The sequence below is a fragment of the Magallana gigas genome, chromosome 3 (genome assembly GCF_963853765.1).
Source record: "Magallana gigas chromosome 3, xbMagGiga1.1, whole genome shotgun sequence".
Lineage (NCBI taxonomy): Eukaryota > Metazoa > Mollusca > Bivalvia > Ostreida > Ostreidae > Magallana > Magallana gigas.
Genome location: NC_088855.1, coordinates 52,544,444 through 52,563,862, shown reverse-complemented (window position 1 = coordinate 52,563,862; position 19,419 = coordinate 52,544,444). Strand labels below are relative to the sequence as shown.

Here is a 19,419-nt window from a genome sequence, read left to right as displayed (position 1 = left end):
TCTCTGTTTCAGTATAAATTTGATTTTATAAAACAGTGTTTTTTTTCGTTTTTAAAACAATCTTTGACATAGGATATTCAACTTTGCATATCTCTTTGTTTATCCTGAGTAAAGGAAATCTTGAAGTGGAGTTATCTAAATCCTTCTCTACAATAACTACGTTTTACTTGAATAATCAGTGCTGCCATCGACTCCTGACCCCTGTCTTTTGAGGTCATATTTTATCTATTGGCTATATATATTATATAAGACCATTTTGGGACATATCAGACTGCCTGACAATGTGGTGCCTCTTCAGCATAGTTTTGTTTCCCATTTTGGCTGAAAAGACCAATGCTGCAACCGAGTTGTTCCAAAATGCTGATTTTGAGAGCACCTCTTTTTCCAGTAACTGGGTTCCCATTGACTGCAAACTGACGTCACGGACAGACGACACTTACCATGGAGGTCGTAGCCTTATGGTTTCTAACAGGTGAGAACTCTTTCTGTATGTCTGTTGTACCTTCTTTCACTTACAATATTATGTACCATTGAAAAATGTAACTAATCGTGTACATGTTCAAATCTTATTTTAAATCTGACATTAAGATAACGTTTAAAGTTTTAAGTATTATAATATTTATATATGTACTTAGTTTTTTATTTATTTTTGTTGTTGTAAACCATCACTTGAATTATTAAATCATTATTCTTTAGACCTGTCAAAATAACCATAATTACAGTTAAAAAAAAAAGAAAAAGTTTAGTTTAATATGTTGCATTAAATAATTAAATAAGTTGTATTTTTTATACTATATTACAAAAATTCCTTTACTCCTCATATACATTCACTGTAGAGGTACAAACAGACAAACGTACAAATTTACAGACAATCTCAAAGAATGCAACATAGAACCAACTTTCCAGCACAACAAACACAATTTAATAAAGACAGAAGAAAGACAATACACAAACTATTGTATAATATTGAAACCTAATCAATTCATTCTGATACACCTGTCTTTGTGCAGACATCACCCTTGGTCGTCTCCCCGCCAAACCTTTGCTGTTACTCCCGGGAAGAACTACGTGGTCAGCATGCAGTTCAAGCTCCTAAACCTTCCTACCGGACATGCCTACGCAAAGGTTTCTATGATGCTGGCTCTCACTGTAAACGGTATTCACTTTTATAACCATTATCAATTTTTGTCAATAAAACGCTCAACTTTCTTTACATTTGGTCAATGTGTGTATAGTCCAATCCATACTATACTAAAGTTGCTTCCCTTTGCGGGGTCAACAAAAAGGTCAGAAGAGAAAAATCAACTTTCCCCTTCTTTATGCAACAAAATACTTGGGTTTCCGGTGATGAAATCTCTCTGAATTAAATTTATTCCTTCGATCTGTGGGTTGTTCCATCCTGTGGAAATCAAAATACACAAGGAAAACAGACTTTTAACTTCAAATGAGAAAGTAACAAACCTCTATACTACAAAGGCTTCTGTGAAAAATCTATTGGTTTTTCTTCAAAGATGTGTGAATTGGTCTATAGTATAGCAAATTCAAATGGATGAAGAATTAGGCATATTTTTTTTCGGTTGCGCGATAATGTCCATTAATATTTTAACGTGAGTATACTATACCTCCACTGTATGTATTTTACAACAGGGCATCCTCATTACACTGTTTTGGCCAACATACCATTGCAACAGTTGAAGTATGGATGGACCGAGATAAGTGGCAATTTTCATGCCCAAAATGGTAAGATTAACTTCCTCCAATAAAAAAAAAATGACCGAGAAGATATTCTAATAAGGTTTTTAACTAAAAAGAGAAGGATGTTCAAATAATTTACAACTGGTTGTGTAAATTATTTGAAGGAGCTACCACTGCCGCGGTGTATATACAGATACAAGACACGGAGGTCAACTTCCTGTTGGACGCTGCCAGTGCTGTGGAACTCCCACACAATTCACACTGGCTCTCAGATGCCACCCACAGAATCAACACTCTCCGGAAGGCCCCCGTCTCATTCAAGTGGGTCAAACACATCATGGAATAACTGTTTTAAGTTCACCTTTATTAATTTGTTTATACTGTTGCTTATTATCTTAAATATCTTTGACTTTTTTACTATCGTACTTGTAATATAATTCAAAGTTTGAATTGAAATATTGTTACATGAGCTTAAAAGAAGTAAGATGCTCGGAATTTTGAAAAAAAAAGTTATGATTTATACTCTATTCTTGTGATCTTTACATTGAACCCAGACTTCCTCAAGGAGTAAACGTACACGGAATATCCATTGAGGTTAGACTCCAATGTAATCCTTCCATTGTTACATGTAATAAAATGTCAATTATAAACCTCTGGACCGCATTTTACTGATTAATGAATTCTAATCAATCACAAACTAATCAATGTTTCATTCTTTAACTGTAAAAAAAATAATTATGGGAATTGAAATAGTTGTAAACAAATGGTTTTATATAAATTTTGTTCATTAAAATCAGTCTACAAGATTATAAATATTTACGACCTTGTAGTTAGTTCCTTTGTAAAATGCAGACCTGGATCCAAAATCAGCTTTGTTTAACAATGTAAATTACATTAGCAAAAGGAAAGAAACGGTGTGGCTTGATTACTCTCAGTTTTATGTTTGTTTTGTGTTGAATGTAGCTTGTTCAAAAGAAGCGGGCTTTCGCATTTGGGACAGCTGTATCGGCTTCTTATATGACGGATCAATCACAGAGGACCTACCAAGACTTTGTCTACAATAACTTTGAATGGGCTGTGTTGGAAAACGCACTGAAATGGAGACAAATGGAATGGACAGAGGTTTGTTTATGTATGTTCATTGGTCTTGATACTGTTCAAACGTTTTGCATTAAATTGCTATAATATGACGAATTTTTTTTTCATAGTTTCATCTAGTTTTTATCCGTTCGAAAAATAAAAACGAAATTTAAAAAATCCGCGGAGATGTGCTTCTTGCAATTTTAAGCAGATATTCATTCCTCGCGGTTCCGCAAAATTACAACACCTATGACTGAAGAAAAGAAAACCAGGTGATGAACTTTGAAAGTGATTTTGTTTTCTTCTTTAGAACATTATCAACTATGATCGGCCAATGAATGCTATAGCTGCATTGCAATCTCATGGGTAAGTTAGAATACAAATGATTACAAGAAACGCTGACAAACTCAACAAGCGTCTCCAACTCATACAAACCTTAGGACTCACCCTTTTTTGTTTTAAAGAATCAAAGTTCGCGGACACAATATGTTCTGGGGCGTTGACCAGTTTGTTCCTCAGTGGCTGAAAGCAAAATCAAGCTCTGAATTATTAGCATCCATGAAAAATCACGTACATGAGGTCATCTCAAGGACCACTGGAAAGTAAGTGTTGACCACCACATATATATCATTGTCCCAATTTATAATTACTTTTTACAGAAATTTATCAATTAGCAATACAACCATGACATTTTTAATGGAGGCGTTTATTCTGTCAAAACACCAGTGTATATAGAAATAGTAATCTTTAATCGGAGTGAACTTGCATAACAAGTGTATAAAGAAATATTGAGTTTTATTCGGAATTAATCTGCACGACAAGTGTATCAAGAAATAGTAAGCTAAATTCGGAGTTAATTTGCAGGACAAGTGTATAAAGAAGTAGAAAGCTATAGTCGTAGTTAATTTGCATGACAAGATTAGAGCACTGGGACGTTAACAACGAGAATCTTCACGGGGATTGGTATGAGCGCCACACCGCGGACCCGGACATCACGGAGAAGATGTTTCAGTGGATCCACAACCAGGAGCCAGGCGTCAAGTTGTTCCTGAACGACTACCAAGTCATCACCAGCTCAGCGGAAACCACGGTTTGCTCAAACTTTACCAATGGCACGCTCATTGCAACTCGTTAAATATCTTATTAATAATTTAATTCACGTTCGTATTGTAGTTTAAATGGGGTAATTGTTAACTCATAAGTGTCAAACCTTCCTCATATTTTTTTCAAATTTCAACCACAAGAAAGTTTCAACGTATTTTGATCGTAGAGGGGTAAACTGACTATTTTAAAATTACCGTCTCCTTTTCCATCAAAATCTGATTTGTTTACTGAAAAAAATTATGCAATTATTCATTCATTTATTGTTAACCACCATTCCACAAAACAAATGCACTATACATTGCATGTTGGTTATTTTAACAGACTATTATTAAATAGATTCTTAGAGAATAACTTGCCAGTATTAGTGCACTTTTGATCCTTTACCTCAAATTTACATAAATTAAATGAATTGCCAAAAAGACAGCATTTTATGAAAGCGCCAAGCTATATTGTATGGGATATGTTTTATTTTATTTTTTTACTTAATAATATATCATAAATCTTCTGAATTTGATTCACTGATCTTAGTTAATCTTAATTATACGCCAAACTCGAGATGTTCTTTCAAGGCTCTGAAAGTCCAAGCTGCGCGTTTTAAAAAAGACGGGGTACCAGTTTATGGACTTGGGCTTCAGGGACATTTCTCCTCACACAATATTGACATGGATGTCCTTAAGGTAACAGACCTTCATTAAATTTAAAGGCTGAACTTTCGTAAATTTCACATTAGACACTGACGCCCTCAAGAACGCACTTATAGATTTTTTGATAAATTACACCTCAGGTTGAAGATTTAACTGCACAATAGGAACAATTTCAAACAAATCATCGATAAATTGACCAAATATTCGAAAACTCATGTAAGGAACATATTTTTGTTCCATTTTCAGTACCGCCTGGATAAAGTTGCCGAGTCCGGATTAAAATTGTGGATTACAGAGCTAACTCTTAGTGACACAGACAATAACAGGAAAGCGGCAAACCTCGAGAAGGTCATGACCCTGTTGTTCAGTCATGCTGCAGTAGAGGGCATCCTGTTGTGGGGATTCTGGGATCAAAAGATTTGGCACAAAGATAACGCTCTATTTACTGGAACAAATATTACAGTTGAGTCATACTGTAGAAGCAGAAATATTCGTTGAGGATTTCATTTCGGTAGCAGAGATGCTATCTCCTTCTAGGCACCTGATCATACCTCTATCTCTATGGAGATCCGTGCTGCTCTGCTTTGAATTTGTATTTCGTTTTATGGATTTTTGAGATGGTTGACGGTTTGTTATTGTCATTTTTTCATTTTGTTGGCAGTATTTTTCAACGAAATTTAATATATGACGAAGTTTTAACCCAAGGATATGATATGACGAAATTAAATCCCAACGAAATTGTATTTGGTTTAAGAACAACGAAATACAATGCATTACATGTAGTTCTAAAGAATGATAAAAAAGTATGTTGTTGACGTATTACATCGAAATTTTATGTTGTATTAGGCAAATGCTGCTGGACAGAAATATCTCGATCTCTTTCATAAAACGTGGAAAACATACTTCACTCACAACATTCAACCCGGCAACACCATACAAACACACGCCTTTAAGGGAGACTATCTTCTAAACATTAAGAAAAACGGCCATCTTATACACCAGGAACACTTTAGTTTGGATAGTACAGCGAAGGATATCATCATTAATCTTACCAGTAAGAGTTAAAGCTCTTCATGTAAAATTATACAGTTATGTTATATATTGTAAAAGTTATTCTTTGTTCATTTTGCTTGTTGGTGCATTTTTCACAATTTCATTTTCAGACGATCATCAAGATGTATCCCATATTTCATTTGGTTAAAAGGAAACAGCATTCAACTTCAATTGAATGTGTGGAATATTTAATAAATTGAAAGATATAATTATATGGAATGAATTATTTTCCAAATGATTTATTAAATGATTCATTTTCTGTTCTTCTCCTGTTATAAGAGATGAGGTGCAAATACTAGAGTTCATTAGAGAATAGCTCTCAGCATACATTGAGCTATGTTTCTTTAACATTCAGTGGAGATACTTGATCTACAGTTTATGCATTTATCATATAAAACAAAGGAAGATTATCTACAGTGTATCACATCTTTACAAATAAGAATGTTTTTGTTTTGAGGTTCGAGTAGATAAATCCTCTTCACTCATAAACAAATATTTGTGGCAATTTAATTTCAACTACAGATGTACCGGTAAATAACCATTCTGATGGTTTTAAAGCGAAGTTTGATTAGAAATATCAGCAATTTTTGTATTTATTACAGAAACCCCTTTATAGCTACAAACCGAGGAAGGAACTATCAACATCAAATGCTAGTGTTAGAGGTCAAACAAATCTTACGAAACTGACATCTGGCGTATATTCCCTATAGCTTTACGTATTAAAGCCCTTAAATATGTTGGGTTTTAGATCAAACATCATTTTAATATTTTTGAACTTTAATTCTTGTTATAGTAAAAGAAGTAAAAAAAATTCAAGTAAATATCTTATTATTAAAATAATACAACATCAACAACACCGATTAAAAAAATTCGTTGAATCATCCTGATATAACAGTTTAGTTTCACTCGGTATTTCCGAAACATAACATGAGATGTGAAGGACAAGTTTCACATTGGTCTATAATGTATTTATGGTGTTGCCTTATCTATATTGATTGTATCTCTCATGTACGACACATTGTTATTATATCGTGTATTCCTTGAAAATAAAACAAAGAGCTACAGGTACAGTCAGGTATAAAGAGCGTATTTGTGATAAGTGTAACCAGTGCTCAGAATGAATTGCTACAAAACGGTGATTTTGAAAGTTCTTCTTTCCATGGAAACTGGTTTTGCAAGGACTGCAGCATTACTAGCTACACCGCCGATGTTTACCAGGGGACTCGCTCAGTCAAAGTCACTCACAGGTAAAGTGCACTCAAAACTATTCAACTTATTTTTAATCACCAAATGAAATGTATTCACAATACAAAATCTAATCACCACAAAAACTGAATGGGACTATTATTTAAATATTTTAAATCTTATTTCTACATTTTTACCAACAGGTTAAAATAAAAAATGGCCACAAAACAGGGTAAAACAGTCCATCAGAAACTTGCTGAGCAACTGATGCAGCAGCCGATATTTGGTTGGACAGAAATAAGTGGAGATTATCATCCACCAATTGTTAATAATGAATTTATTTTTTATACATTAATGTTCAGGGTCTTGCTACTCTTGGTCATTATATGTATATATATTTTAGATCGGGACAGAGAAGAGTTTCATACCGTTATTGTTACTTCGCTAAATGAGTGAAGTAAACCCTGTAAGTTTAAATTTGGTGGTAAGTACATGTCGTTTATCATGAGTTCCACAAACTATTATATCAGAAAAATTGGTCCTAGCCAATGCTTGTTGTTTGAACAACATCGGCTACGGTTTTCCGTATAGAATTTACCCATATGACACCCCCGTCTGGTCCTGCGAAGCACACCAAGGAATTCCAACTTTTAGGAAGGTACATGTCAATGTAAGTCGGTTTAAAAACAAAGCCCCTTTTATAAGCATTTTTGTAACAAAAATACAGCAAGACATTGATATTTTAGTAAAATAAGATAAAAGAACTGGACAAAAAATATCACTTTGTCACTATAATGTGGATAGGCACATGCACATTTAGCGCATAGGGTATGTGTTGAAGTAAATACAAAATCAAAGTGATGAAGATGAAGAAAGGTTTGATGAATAAATCTTTATACTTATAAATTAAGGCATTTTGCAAATAAACTACAAAACGCCTGCATCAGAGTACCTGCTTACAGCTTTGGTATTTCAATCAACTCCTATGATAAGCACGCAAAATACATGCTTACAAAATAATAATTGTGGTTATTTTAAAATATTTGAACAACAATTACCTGTGAGAAGTAGAAAAGACATATTTTTATCAACAAACATGTCCAGGAGAATCTTTGCTAGCCATGCATGTGTTTTGTTTACAGTAAATACGCATGCTTAATAGTATAGAAGGCTGACCCCATAACACGTTGCAATTGTATTTATGTGATAGGTTATACGTAATTATTAATTTTAATGAAATAATTAGATTTATTTAATGGAGAACTTTGTAATTTTCTGAAAGTTTATACATTTATGAGTAGCACAAAAATACAGAACCCGATCGGAAAATTTTTTCAAGTCGGTTTTTTGTAAAGATGTGCCGTACTGTCTCTTTAAGAAAATTCGGACACAATATATACGGGAAAAATATGATTCAACATTAATATTGCATTATGTCATTAATTTTTTAAGTGTTAACTCCTGCGCTCGCGCGGGTTATCATCTACTTTTAAATACAATGTATTTTAAAGAGTTTTAAATTAATTATGTGAGTAAAATGAGATGAAAAATTTGAAGTTTTGTGTCAGAGCTGAAAATCAGATGAAGTACATCTAAAAGTCTTGGATAAACATATGTCCTAACATATTCTTATTATATGTTAGAAACTGGTAACCAACCAGTATGCTCTAAATCACATTGTATTCGATCGTTTCATTTTTACAATAATTAATATCGATAGAAAGAAAATTGTTGTTAGAATGTCCCCTTCAGTATCATCATCATCATCATCATCATATCTCTCTTTCTCTTTCTCTCTCTCTCTCCCAAACTTGCGTATATATTTTGCTATGTGATGTCGCTAATAAGTTTTAAGGCATCTCTCTCTCTCCCCCCCTCTCTCTCTCAACTTAATGAAACAAACCAGAAACATTAAAAGGTATAGGAATGTACATCACTTATTTACATAATTATATAATTTTTGCAAATTTCGGATAATCGGCTTAAAAATTAACAGCAGCAATCTGAAACATACAGGTAGTAAAATTTTATGGTTTAAAAATTTATTTCAATGAATTTATTTTCACTTTTATGTAGTCAAAATTGATATTAGTTTAAATTCCGTTTCGTTTCGTTTCGATTTCTGGTTTCGTTTCGTTTGGTTTTGTTTTGTTTCGTTTGATTTCGTTTCGTTTCGTTTCGATTTCGTTTCGCACTTTACAGGAGACCGTGTCAGTGTTTTACAGTGAGCACATTTGCCAAAAATCTTCCTGAATAGAACCCACGTGACTATTTGAAATAATGTATTCCTTACGTGGGTCAACATGAGTCACACAGGTAATAGCTCTTGCAAAAAACCTTGAAATTTTCATACATTTTTCCTTTTTTTAAGTACCAGCTTTATGTTAAATAAACAATGACTTTGAAATATAAACTATCAAAGACATAAAACAGCCTTTGTCCTATTTTCAATTATTTAATTATATAAGAAAATTGATGGAGAAACCAACACTTTTAAAATGTTACCATGGAAACCGTTACAAATTTTTGAAATCAGTTTTCTGCGGTTTATTAATAATCCCAAATGGGAAACTGTTAAATTTTTACATCCATATCAATGTCCATGCAATATATATTTTATCATGAAAATTGACATCCGTTGCTATGGCAACAAGGCCAAAAATTAAGAAAAACTGAGAAATTGAAGATTATTTTGATATGCTTTCATTCCTGATTTTAGAATCATTTGCAATTGTTTTAGTTGGAACTTGTAAAGATATATCTATATTTTCATAATACACCACAAAAACCTTTGTTATGTAACAGAGAAGTGTTGTTGCTATGGAAAATTAAGTTGTGTAAAAAATCACACAGAAATTCATACTTTTTGAAAATTTCCATAGCAACTGCAGTTATTTTTAGAAAATTTCAGATTTTTTTCAAGTGTCACTAAAGTTAAGGACATACTTTATTTTTTCTCACCATTTGATTTTATATATTTATTCATAATATCCATTTAAAGATGCCTAAAATATTATAATTTTCCTTATTTTTAAGCTTGTTACCATAGCAACGGTTCTCAATTTTCATATTTAAATTTTTAATTGCACAATCATAATAGCGTTTACCAAAAAATCCAAGATTTGCACTTTTTATTCAAATTAGATGAAGAAAACAGATTTTAGAATTTCTGTTTAGTAACCATGAAAACGCTCTAAAAGTATGCGTTTCTCCATGAATTTTTTTCTTTCTTTTGAAAAATGACAATTATTTAAAAAAATATATTCTGCCCTGGAAACCCCAAGTTCTGCACATTACTCACAATATGTTCTCAAATAAGCATTAAAATGCCATTTTTACATCTTTACTCTGGGTTACCATGGCAACAGGACAACATAGCAAAAAACAAATGGTGTTCGGCTTTTTTACTCACCAAAGTCTATCAAATTGACAAATATGAAGAAAATCCGTGACTATGCGTGGCCACCGAATTTTGATTCTTATATACATAGAATTGATCTTAAAGATTAGATATACAGTACCCCCTAAACATGAAAATCAAATTCAATATTTTCATAACATTGTTTATTTACCTATTTAAAACATTTTTAAACGTAGGATATTAAAATTTGCCTATTTGAAAAACCCCTCAAATCCTGAGTACTATGAAACTTCTATATTACAGCAATTGTGTAGCCTAAAACTCCAAGCCCATGTGTTTTAAAGTCATATTTTCTTATCTAGAGGCGAAAAGTCATATAAGGACACATTTATACGACATATCACACTGCGTGAAAATGCGGCGCCTCTTCAGTATAGTGTTGTTTCTTGTTTTAGCTAAAAAGACCAATTCTGCGACTAACTTGTTCCAAAATGCTGATTTTGAGAGCACCTCTTTTTCCAGTAACTGGGTTCCCATTGACTGCAAACTGACATCACGGACAGACGGCACTTACCATGGAAGTCGTACCTTATGGTCTCTAACAGGTGAGAACTCTTTCTGTATGTCTGTTGAACCTTTCTCTCTATCACTAGCGATAATTTGCACCATTAAACAATAAAACTAATCGTGAACATGTTCAATAAATATGAATTTCAAGAGGTTTTTAGTTAGGTTATCCTGAAAGCAAAGGCTTGGCTAAAGGCATTCAAACTGCAAGTGTTTCCTAAAAGAACACAACCGGAAAAATAAACAAAATACCGAACAGCGTCCAAGTAGAAACCTCCACTATACAAACTGGTTTCACAGAAAGACATGTTTTGTCAAATCTATGGTTTATTTGTTTGTAAATACATTTTGTGAGGTGTGTATTTTCTTATAAATTAGGTGCTTTAAAAGAAAACTATGCGTTTTGGGCACTCATACAGTACGCATGAAATTCAGTGAGATACTTTACAAAGCATTGGTATTTAGTGGGAGACTGATTTAAAAAACCAGATTGCCAGTTTTTACCTCACATTATGCATAATTTCACATCAAACGAGCCTGACTTTTAGTACTTAGTATTTTATTGTAATAACATTATAATAACGTTTATTCATTATAAAAATAATTCCATAATTATATTATAGTAATTATAAAATATTTAATTTTTTTTCTTAATCACTTAAATCATCAAACATTTGTATTAATATTTTCTAATAAACTTATCAAAATAACCATATTTATAGTTCTTTTCAAAGGTTAAATACACTATTTTAGTACAATTATTCCTTTACTTATGATATGCAATATATCTTATGTACACATAAAGGCAGACATACGTACACATTTTCAGGCAACATATAAGAATGCAACATAGAACCTTATGTCTAGCATAACAGAAACAGTCAATTACATAAACACCATACACAAAATAATGTGTATTATTGAAACGTAATCAATTCATTCAGATTCACCTATCTTTGTGCAGACACCACTCCTGGTCGTCCCCCCGCCAAACATTTCCTGTCAGTCCCGGGAAGAACTACGTAGTCAGCATCCATTTTAAGCTCCTTAACCTTCCTACCGGACATGCATACGCAAAGGTTATTATGATTCTGGATCTCACTGTGAATGGTACTCACTATTATAACTCCCCACTGAAACGAACCGTTCGTAGCATATAGATCATTGAGTATATAGAATAGCAATTTTTAATAGGTAAAAGATATTGGTGTGATTTTTATTTACAACAGGACATCATCAGTACCCTGTTATTGCCAACATGCCATTGCAACGGTTAAAATATGGATGGACCGAGATAAGTGGCGATTTTCATGTTCCAAATGGTATGTTTATGACACATTTTAAAAAACAAAACAACGATTATGTTTTTGATTTTCTTACAAGAAGAAATGGACACTTTACTAAACGATTAAAAGCTGGACATGTTAATGATTTGAAAATATAAGATAAAAAATCCCAGACAAAATAATTTACTTGCAAATGTAAATGATTTGAAGGGGCTACCAACGCTGGAATATATTTAGAGATACTGGACACGGAGGTCAACTTCCTGTTGGACGCTGCTAGTGCTGTGGAGCTGCCACACAATCCCCACTGGCTCTCAGATGCCACCCACAGAATCGACACTCTCCGGAAGGCCCCCGTTTCGTTCAAGTGGGTCAAACACATCATGGGATAACAGTTTTAAGTTCACATTTATTCATATTTTTTTTACTGTTGCTTATTAATTTACCTTGTCTTTTTTAATACGTAACATGTGATGTATTTGAAAGTTTGAATAGATAGTAATTGTTTTTGGTTACAAAAGCTTTAATAAAAGTAAGATACTCGGCAATCAGAAAGAAAACGTTAATATATAAATTTTTGATTGATATGATCTTAACATTGAACCCAGACTTCATGAAGGAGTAAATGTACATGGGATAGCCATTGAGGATAGAATCTAACATAATTTGTGTATTGTCAGTTAGCTGCTAAAGATGAAACCATTATCTGTGATCAATATATTTAATAATGTAAATGACATCAAGCAAAAGGTTAGAGCTATTAATATTGTTGTCGAATTAATAGTTTATTGTGGTTTTATGTTGTACGTAGCTTGTTTAACAAAAACGGGCCTTCGCGTTTGGGTCGGCTGTGTATGCCTCGTATATGAATGACCCATCACAGAAGACGTATCAAGAATTTGTTTACAATAATTTTGAATGGGCTGTGTTGGTAAACGCACTCAAATGGAGGCAAATGGAATGGACAGAGGTTCGGGTTTATGTTTATTAGTTGGTCTAACAAGTATTACTTATGTACTAAAAACGTCTGCCTGTGAACATTCACCGTCAATATCTTCCCGGGACGTCAAAAAATGCCAAGTAAACACGTTACGAATTTTTAAAAGTGACCTTTTCTTATTTTCTTTAGAACCATATCAACTTTGATCTGCCAATGAACGCTGTATCTGCATTGCGATCTCATGGGTAAGTTATACCAATATATTTACATTTACGGGTGTCATGGTCTGTGATAACACTACAAATCGATTTTGTAGTGTAATGTCCAATACATTTCATCAATGATCATTTCAATATTTATTCGTACAGTAGGTAAACATAATATAAATATAAAGAATAAGTAATCTTTCTTTGATTATTATGAGGTGATCAAATACAGTTGGGTGTGATCAAATCTATACTAACTCCCCTTGGCTTCGATCATTTCCGTCCATACTTGATTACTTTGTTCAGCAAACGTCTCCAATCTATACAAACGGTAGGATTCTTTGTTTTGAAGACTTAAAGACACAACATGTTCTGGGGCGTTGACCAATTTGTTCCTCAGTGGCTAAAAGGAAAATCACGCTCTGAATTATTAGCATCAATGAAAAAACACGTACATGAGGTCATCTCAAGGACAACAGGAAAGTAAGTATGACCAATTTTGTTTTTATCATTTCTCCAATTTACAATTTTTCTGCACTGAAATATTTATCATTCCTTAAATCTACAAACTTGCTCTCATTAATAATAAAATGAAGATAAAAAGGAAAAAAAGAAAAAGAAAACTGGACGTTATATTCAGTCAAAACACCAGTGTATAAAGAAATAGTAAGCTGTAGTTTGAGTTAATTTCCATGACAAGATTGGAGCACTGGGACGTTAACAACGAGGATCTTCACGGGGATTGGTATGAGCGCCACACCGGGGACCCGGACATCACGGAGAAGATGAATTGACAGATGCTTCTACCATTATACTTCACCCTTTCACACGTGCATTATCTATTTTTCATTATTTATCCTTTACCTTAAATCAAATTAAGATAAATGTATTGTAAAAGGACATAATTTCATGAATGCAAAATTTTACATATTTTATCAAATATTTTTTATTATATTTCATAAATCTTCAGTTTTTGGTTTAATTATGCAATAAACAACAAGTTAAAAAGTTCACCGATGAACTTGGTGATGTGATCAAATCCTGGGAAGCCCGAGGGGCATTTCAGAAGATTTGATCACGTACCAACTAAGTTCATATCCCGTTGAACTTTTTAACAATGCAGTTTATGACTTATATTTACGTTTGAAAATGCAAATTGATTAGAAACATCAAAATTACTGTGATTTTATGGTTGTGAAAACCCATTCTTCAAACGATAAGCGCATGCGGTAATGATTGTGACTTAATGAAAAAGTTCACAGAGAATTGAACGTTATTGTTATTCTATATGCTCATATAAGGAAACAAATGCAAATATAACTATTCTAGGTTTACGGTAGCTGAAGGTCAGTCCAAATGTAGCGCATAAATTAGCACCAAAAATTGCATTTTTTAACATCTACGGAATGTAGCTGCCAGGTCGTCCATCCAAGGTTTTCAGACCGAGACCTACAGAATCCCAGCTTGCTAAACTTTAATTGCAATTCGAATACTTGATTTTTTGACAGGGGTATAAAAACCCAAGCTCTGCGTTTAAAAAATGACGGGATACCAGTTTATGGACTTGGGCTTGAGGGTCATTTCTACACACATGACATAGACATGGATGTTCTTAAGGTAATATATCTTCATTTTTGATTCTGTAGACATTGATGCACATTTAAGCAGGAACACACTGGTATATTTTTGACCATTCATAATTTGCCCGTAAAAGGGCTCAGTGGTCGTGGCCTTTATAAGACTGTATTTGTCTCTTTTAAAAGAAGATCTTTTCAAAGAAATAAAAGGGTCGAAATACCCAAATTTAAAAGGTAAAATAGATGGATTTTTAATTTACACAGTAATACTTTATGCCTAAACAATTGCTATCTTAAAATGTTATAGTCTGTCCCAAGTTATTGCTTCCATCGCTTTTTGATGATTTTTAATAAAATTACACATACCTGTGAAAGAAACACAGTTGAAATCAATGAAAGGGAATTTATCCAAGATATCTTCATTGAACAATTATCCCTTTCCACACAGAAAAATTCACAGGAACGAAAACAGATTTCTTACGGAGATTTATAATGGGGAATGTTTACATCTTTTCTCCATTCGGAATACACTCGGAATACATCGCGCAATTTTTTAACGTTATCATCCGGGCTTATTAATGGCTGATGCAATGCAAAATCTCCGTAGACTTTCAATTTCGGGATGTGTATTGAAACCTGAAGCGGTAGAGGGGGCGTTTCAAAACAGATACTAGTAATCTGGACATTTTTTATATTAGTGGATAAACGTAGTTTGAGCACAAAGGTATTTACTGTTGTTGAAATATCAAGCAAAAAGTGGTGGAAGCAAAAACTCGGGACAGAGTATAAGTAGATCTAATGGGTAATTTGTTGACCATCTAATCTCTTTAAATTGAAGATTATACAGGACCACAGGCACGATTTTAAAGGAATCATCGATACAATGGCAAAATTTTCGAAGACTCATATAAGGAACATTCTTTTTTAATTTTCAGTACCGCCTGGATAAAATTGCCGAGTCTGGATTAAAATTGTGGATTACAGAGCTAACTCTTAGTGACACAGACAACAACAGGAAAGCGGCAAACCTGGAGAAAGTCATGACCCTGTTGTTCAGTCATCCTGCAGTAGAAGGCATCCTTCTCTGGGGATTCTAGGATCAAAAGATTTGGCACAAAGATGACGCTCTATTTACTGGAGCAAATATTACAGTTTAGTAATAAATTGCAAAGTACAATGCATTCCAAGAATGATAATCAGTATTATATTGCTGCATTATATCCAAATTTTATGTTGTTTTAGCCGAATGCTGCTGGACAGAAATATCTCGATCTCTTCCATAAAACGTGGAAAACATACTTCACTCACAACATTCAACCCGGCCACGTCGTCCAAACACATGCCTTTAAGGGAGACTATCTTCTGAACATTAAGAAAAACGGCCATCTTATACACCAGGAACATTTTGGTTTGGATAGTACAGCGAATGATATCATCATTAATCTAACTAGTAAGAATTATTTTACTTGTCTTCCTATAGAGTTATAAAATTAAGTGATATATATTATGAAGTTTAAGGATGTCCTGTTAATTTTAATAGATGTTTTACATACTGTTTTCTTTCGTCAGATGATCAAGACGTATCGCATATTACATTTGGTTAAAAGAAAACTACTTTTTAACATTTCAAATGTAAATATTGTATTAAATGATAATACCTTTTATGTTCTGATACTTTTGTGCATAATGTACGATTTCTATACATAAGATCATTGACAATACGAATAGAATGAAGAATATTACTCTCACACCTTACAGTATAATTATACCCGCACTTTCTAAAGAAAGTTCGGGTATATTGTTGTTACTCTGTTCCGTCCGTCCGTCCGTCTGTCACGTTTTACTTTCTCAAACTTCTCTTACATCTTATAAACCAGCAAACTGAACTCTTGGCGTTTGATTTGGGGTATCATGTTGTTTTGTAAAAAGGTTTCAAAAATTCTCTGTTAGTCCTGGGGGTCAAATAATTGGTAAAAAATGACGTTTTTTCACAAAAAACCTTCTTCCTCGAATTCCTCCTACATTTTCAACAGTAGACAAATAATCTTTTGGAATATGTTTTAGGGTATCCTATAGATGCGCAATAAGGTTTCGGAATTTTCAATTTTGTCCTGGGGGTCATTTAATGGCTGAAAAATGACGGTTTTTAAAAAAAAAAAAAACTGGTTTCAAAAACGTCATTTTTTTTTGGCAGTTGCCAAATGATCTTGTAGAATATAACTGGGGGTGTCATATTGGGGTGTGATCAGGTTCCAGAATTTTTTTTTTATTAAGGGGATCAGTGGGCAACAAAAAATGACGTTTTTTTTGCAAAAAAAGTATGGTTCCCAGAACTCCTCTTACAACTTTTGGAGTAGCTACGTCATCTCTTGGGATATAATTGGGGCTGTCCTATAGATGTGCAATAAGGTTTTAAAAATTTAAAGGACTATGTGCGGTATGGTCTAATATCTGCCCCCAATTTTTAAATCGTGTCGTATAAAAATTAAGTCTTCATAAATCATTGTACAGTTGACGCCTATCACTTTAATCTTGATTTTAACCACAATTGCTCATTGGCTATTTATCTATGACGTCAACTTGATGACCTTATTTCCGCAAATTTGCAAACAGATGAAAATATTCTCATTTTTGCTTTATATTTTGCATTCGGAAGTATAGAGCGCAAGTCTGCTCAAGAAAGATTTTAACATATGTTTTTCTTCAGGTAATTATACACATTATTCTAAAAAATGGTACTTGAGCAAACCTGCGCTCAATGTTTCCCAGTCGAAAAATCATCGGAAAACACCCATATTTTGCCTAAAAACATAAATTTATCAAAATTAGGCAATCTTCATGACGTCATTTCTACACTATGACGTCACTGTGGTGATAGCCTTTTGCACCTTTATTTTTAATATGATTCTAACTATCTTCACCCTTATTAAGTTATTATTAAAGAATATGACCACCCCCGGGGCCCATGACCTACATACCGTTTGATGCCCCTTGACACAAGGAACAAGAATATATATGGTTTAAGTGTGGGGATCTCAACTGTTTTGAAGATATTAAGGGACTTGCTGTTTGAGGGGGTCAGGACCACCCACAGGGCCCATGGCCTACATAACATTTGATGCCCCTTGACATCAGAAACATGAATATATATGGTTTAGGGGTCATGATTATAACAGTTTCTGAGATATATGGCAATTTCAAATTCCTGGGGGGTGGGGATGACCCCAGGGGTCAGATCTAATAAACCCTATATATTGCCAGTAACAGTCAATATATGATTATGAAAACCCTATATTATTATCTTTGTCCGTTTTCAAGTTACCATTTACAATAGAGTCTACGATTCTTCCTTTAAGGTTCAATGTTCGACCCCACACCCTTTTTGAGACCCCCCCCCCCCCCCGAAAAGTGATTGTCTAACATAAAATGAGAAAAATCAAACCAGGATGCACAACTAGATATGCAGGCCTATCATATCCTAGAGTTTTGTACAATTCTGTTCAGCCGTCTCTGAGAAACAAGTTCAGAGCGGGAAAGAAGAAAAAGAAGAAGACGAAGAATAATAATACATGTATTAAGAACCGTACAAAAACAATAAGTCTCCAAATTTCATTCGGGAGACTTTAATAATAAAGATTAAATAGGGATAGGATCATCAAACATCAATAATTTAAAGATAATTGACAATTTCTGATTCTAAGGGGGTCAGGATGACCCCTTAGGGTCATGATTTACATGCCATAATGATCTGATGCGCCATGACCTAAGGAGGAATAATATCTTTTGATTAAGGTGGGGATCTCAGTGGTTTTTATGATATTTGATAATTTCAGGAAGAGCACTTGGGATCATGACCTACATACCATCTGAAATGCCTTGAACAAAGAAACAATAATATAATGTGTACATCATATATGATTCAATTTAAGAACCCAGATATAGATCAATCATCTATGTTTTGTAATACTTCCTATGTATATATACATGTATTAGTTTGTGTTTTGTTCTATACTATTCATGTTCATGACTGTAGTATGGCTTAGTCTTATTTTAAATTACATTAAGAAATTGTCAAATATATGACTTGGAATCCCTACCCCCAAAACTCAAATGTAAGCTGTTCTCCCCCCCCCCCCCCCCCCCAGTTGTCGAATGATCTATTAAAATCAAAATATAATTTGGGTGTCTAAAAACATTTATAAACCGGTAAAAAATGTTATTCTTAAAAAAAATTACATTACACCTTGCATATTTGACAAATGATCTATTGAGATATGACCAGAGGTCATATTTCTACCATGGGATCAATATAACTAGTATTCATTGACAAGTTAAAATTAATAACAATAAATGATTCAAATTATAAATGTTTATACTCCACATCCCCCCCATATATAACCTGGTTCTAAAGATTCAGTCTTCTTAATACATTCTTACATGTGTACAATAGCAAATTTTAAATCATTTCTTGATTGCTTTTTCTCTCCTGATGCAGATTAACATTTTGGAAATTGCTTAATTCAATTTTTAAGATTTATAAACAAAAGTTATATGCATGTGTATTCGCCTATTGTAAAGTCTCCTAAACAAAGCAGTGACATCATTAGGCTAGGAAATACCCACATGGATCAAACACTACTGTAACATATGAATAAGATAAAATACTTTGTCATTTTTAAAGACAACACCTGGGGGTCATAAGTGTACTTTACACCATTTGA

At 33.4% G+C, this 19,419-nt stretch overlaps 3 protein-coding genes across 4 annotated transcripts; all 3 read left to right on the top strand.

Moving 5' to 3' along the window:
* The first annotated feature begins 237 nt into the window (after positions 1-237).
* Positions 238-5,840, top strand: LOC105327293 (anti-sigma-I factor RsgI6). The gene is made up of 13 exons (XM_011427661.4): positions 238-472; positions 1,011-1,156; positions 1,648-1,740; positions 1,860-2,016; positions 2,250-2,289; positions 2,659-2,817; positions 3,086-3,141; positions 3,240-3,377; positions 3,694-3,865; positions 4,449-4,556; positions 4,770-4,985; positions 5,370-5,577; positions 5,687-5,840. Exons 1-13 carry the CDS (start codon positions 282-284, stop codon positions 5,722-5,724), a joined length of 1,722 nt encoding a protein of 573 aa, XP_011425963.3. The 5' UTR covers positions 238-281; the 3' UTR covers positions 5,725-5,840.
* A 4,639-nt stretch (positions 5,841-10,479) lies between these two features.
* Positions 10,480-13,160, top strand: LOC105338395 (uncharacterized). Its single transcript, XM_066080291.1, has 5 exons — positions 10,480-10,727; positions 11,654-11,799; positions 11,919-12,011; positions 12,186-12,342; positions 13,105-13,160. Exons 1-5 carry the CDS (start codon positions 10,714-10,716, stop codon positions 13,130-13,132), a joined length of 438 nt encoding a protein of 145 aa, XP_065936363.1. The 5' UTR covers positions 10,480-10,713; the 3' UTR covers positions 13,133-13,160.
* A 318-nt stretch (positions 13,161-13,478) lies between these two features.
* Positions 13,479-19,363, top strand: LOC136274094 (anti-sigma-I factor RsgI6-like). Of its 2 annotated transcripts, XR_010712389.1 has the most exons (6): positions 13,479-13,604; positions 13,822-13,951; positions 14,630-14,738; positions 15,634-15,849; positions 15,941-16,148; positions 18,532-19,363. XR_010712389.1 is itself a non-coding variant. In XM_066080292.1 (5 exons), exons 1-3 carry the CDS (start codon positions 13,489-13,491, stop codon positions 15,793-15,795), a joined length of 387 nt encoding a protein of 128 aa, XP_065936364.1. In that variant the 5' UTR covers positions 13,479-13,488; the 3' UTR covers positions 15,796-15,849; positions 15,941-16,148; positions 18,532-19,362. The 2 variants fall into 2 exon arrangements, 1 of the variants encoding a protein (XP_065936364.1); XM_066080292.1 differs by lacking the exon at positions 13,822-13,951 and having other exon boundaries at positions 18,532-19,362.
* Positions 19,364-19,419: the final 56 nt, after the last annotated feature.

What these genes read in the sequence shown, in the direction of transcription:
- LOC105338395 (XM_066080291.1), top strand. An exon ending in TCTGGATCTCACTGTGAATG is followed by an intron (nt 11,800 to 11,918) that starts GTACTCACTATT and finishes TATTTACAACAG; the next exon opens with GACATCATCAGTACCCTGTT. An exon ending in CGATTTTCATGTTCCAAATG is followed by an intron (nt 12,012 to 12,185) that starts GTATGTTTATGA and finishes AATGATTTGAAG; the next exon opens with GGGCTACCAACGCTGGAATA.
- LOC105327293 (XM_011427661.4), top strand. Translation starts at nt 282, where the DNA reads ATGTGGTGCCTCTTCAGCATAGTTTTGTTTCCCATTTTGGCTGAAAAG. An exon ending in TACACGGAATATCCATTGAG is followed by an intron (nt 2,290 to 2,658) that starts GTTAGACTCCAA and finishes TGTTGAATGTAG; the next exon opens with CTTGTTCAAAAGAAGCGGGC. An exon ending in ATCTCAAGGACCACTGGAAA is followed by an intron (nt 3,378 to 3,693) that starts GTAAGTGTTGAC and finishes TTGCATGACAAG; the next exon opens with ATTAGAGCACTGGGACGTTA.
- LOC136274094 (XM_066080292.1), top strand. Translation starts at nt 13,489, where the DNA reads ATGTTCTGGGGCGTTGACCAATTTGTTCCTCAGTGGCTAAAAGGAAAA. An exon ending in ATCTCAAGGACAACAGGAAA is followed by an intron (nt 13,605 to 14,629) that starts GTAAGTATGACC and finishes ATTTTTTGACAG; the next exon opens with GGGTATAAAAACCCAAGCTC. An exon ending in TAGACATGGATGTTCTTAAG is followed by an intron (nt 14,739 to 15,633) that starts GTAATATATCTT and finishes TTTAATTTTCAG; the next exon opens with TACCGCCTGGATAAAATTGC.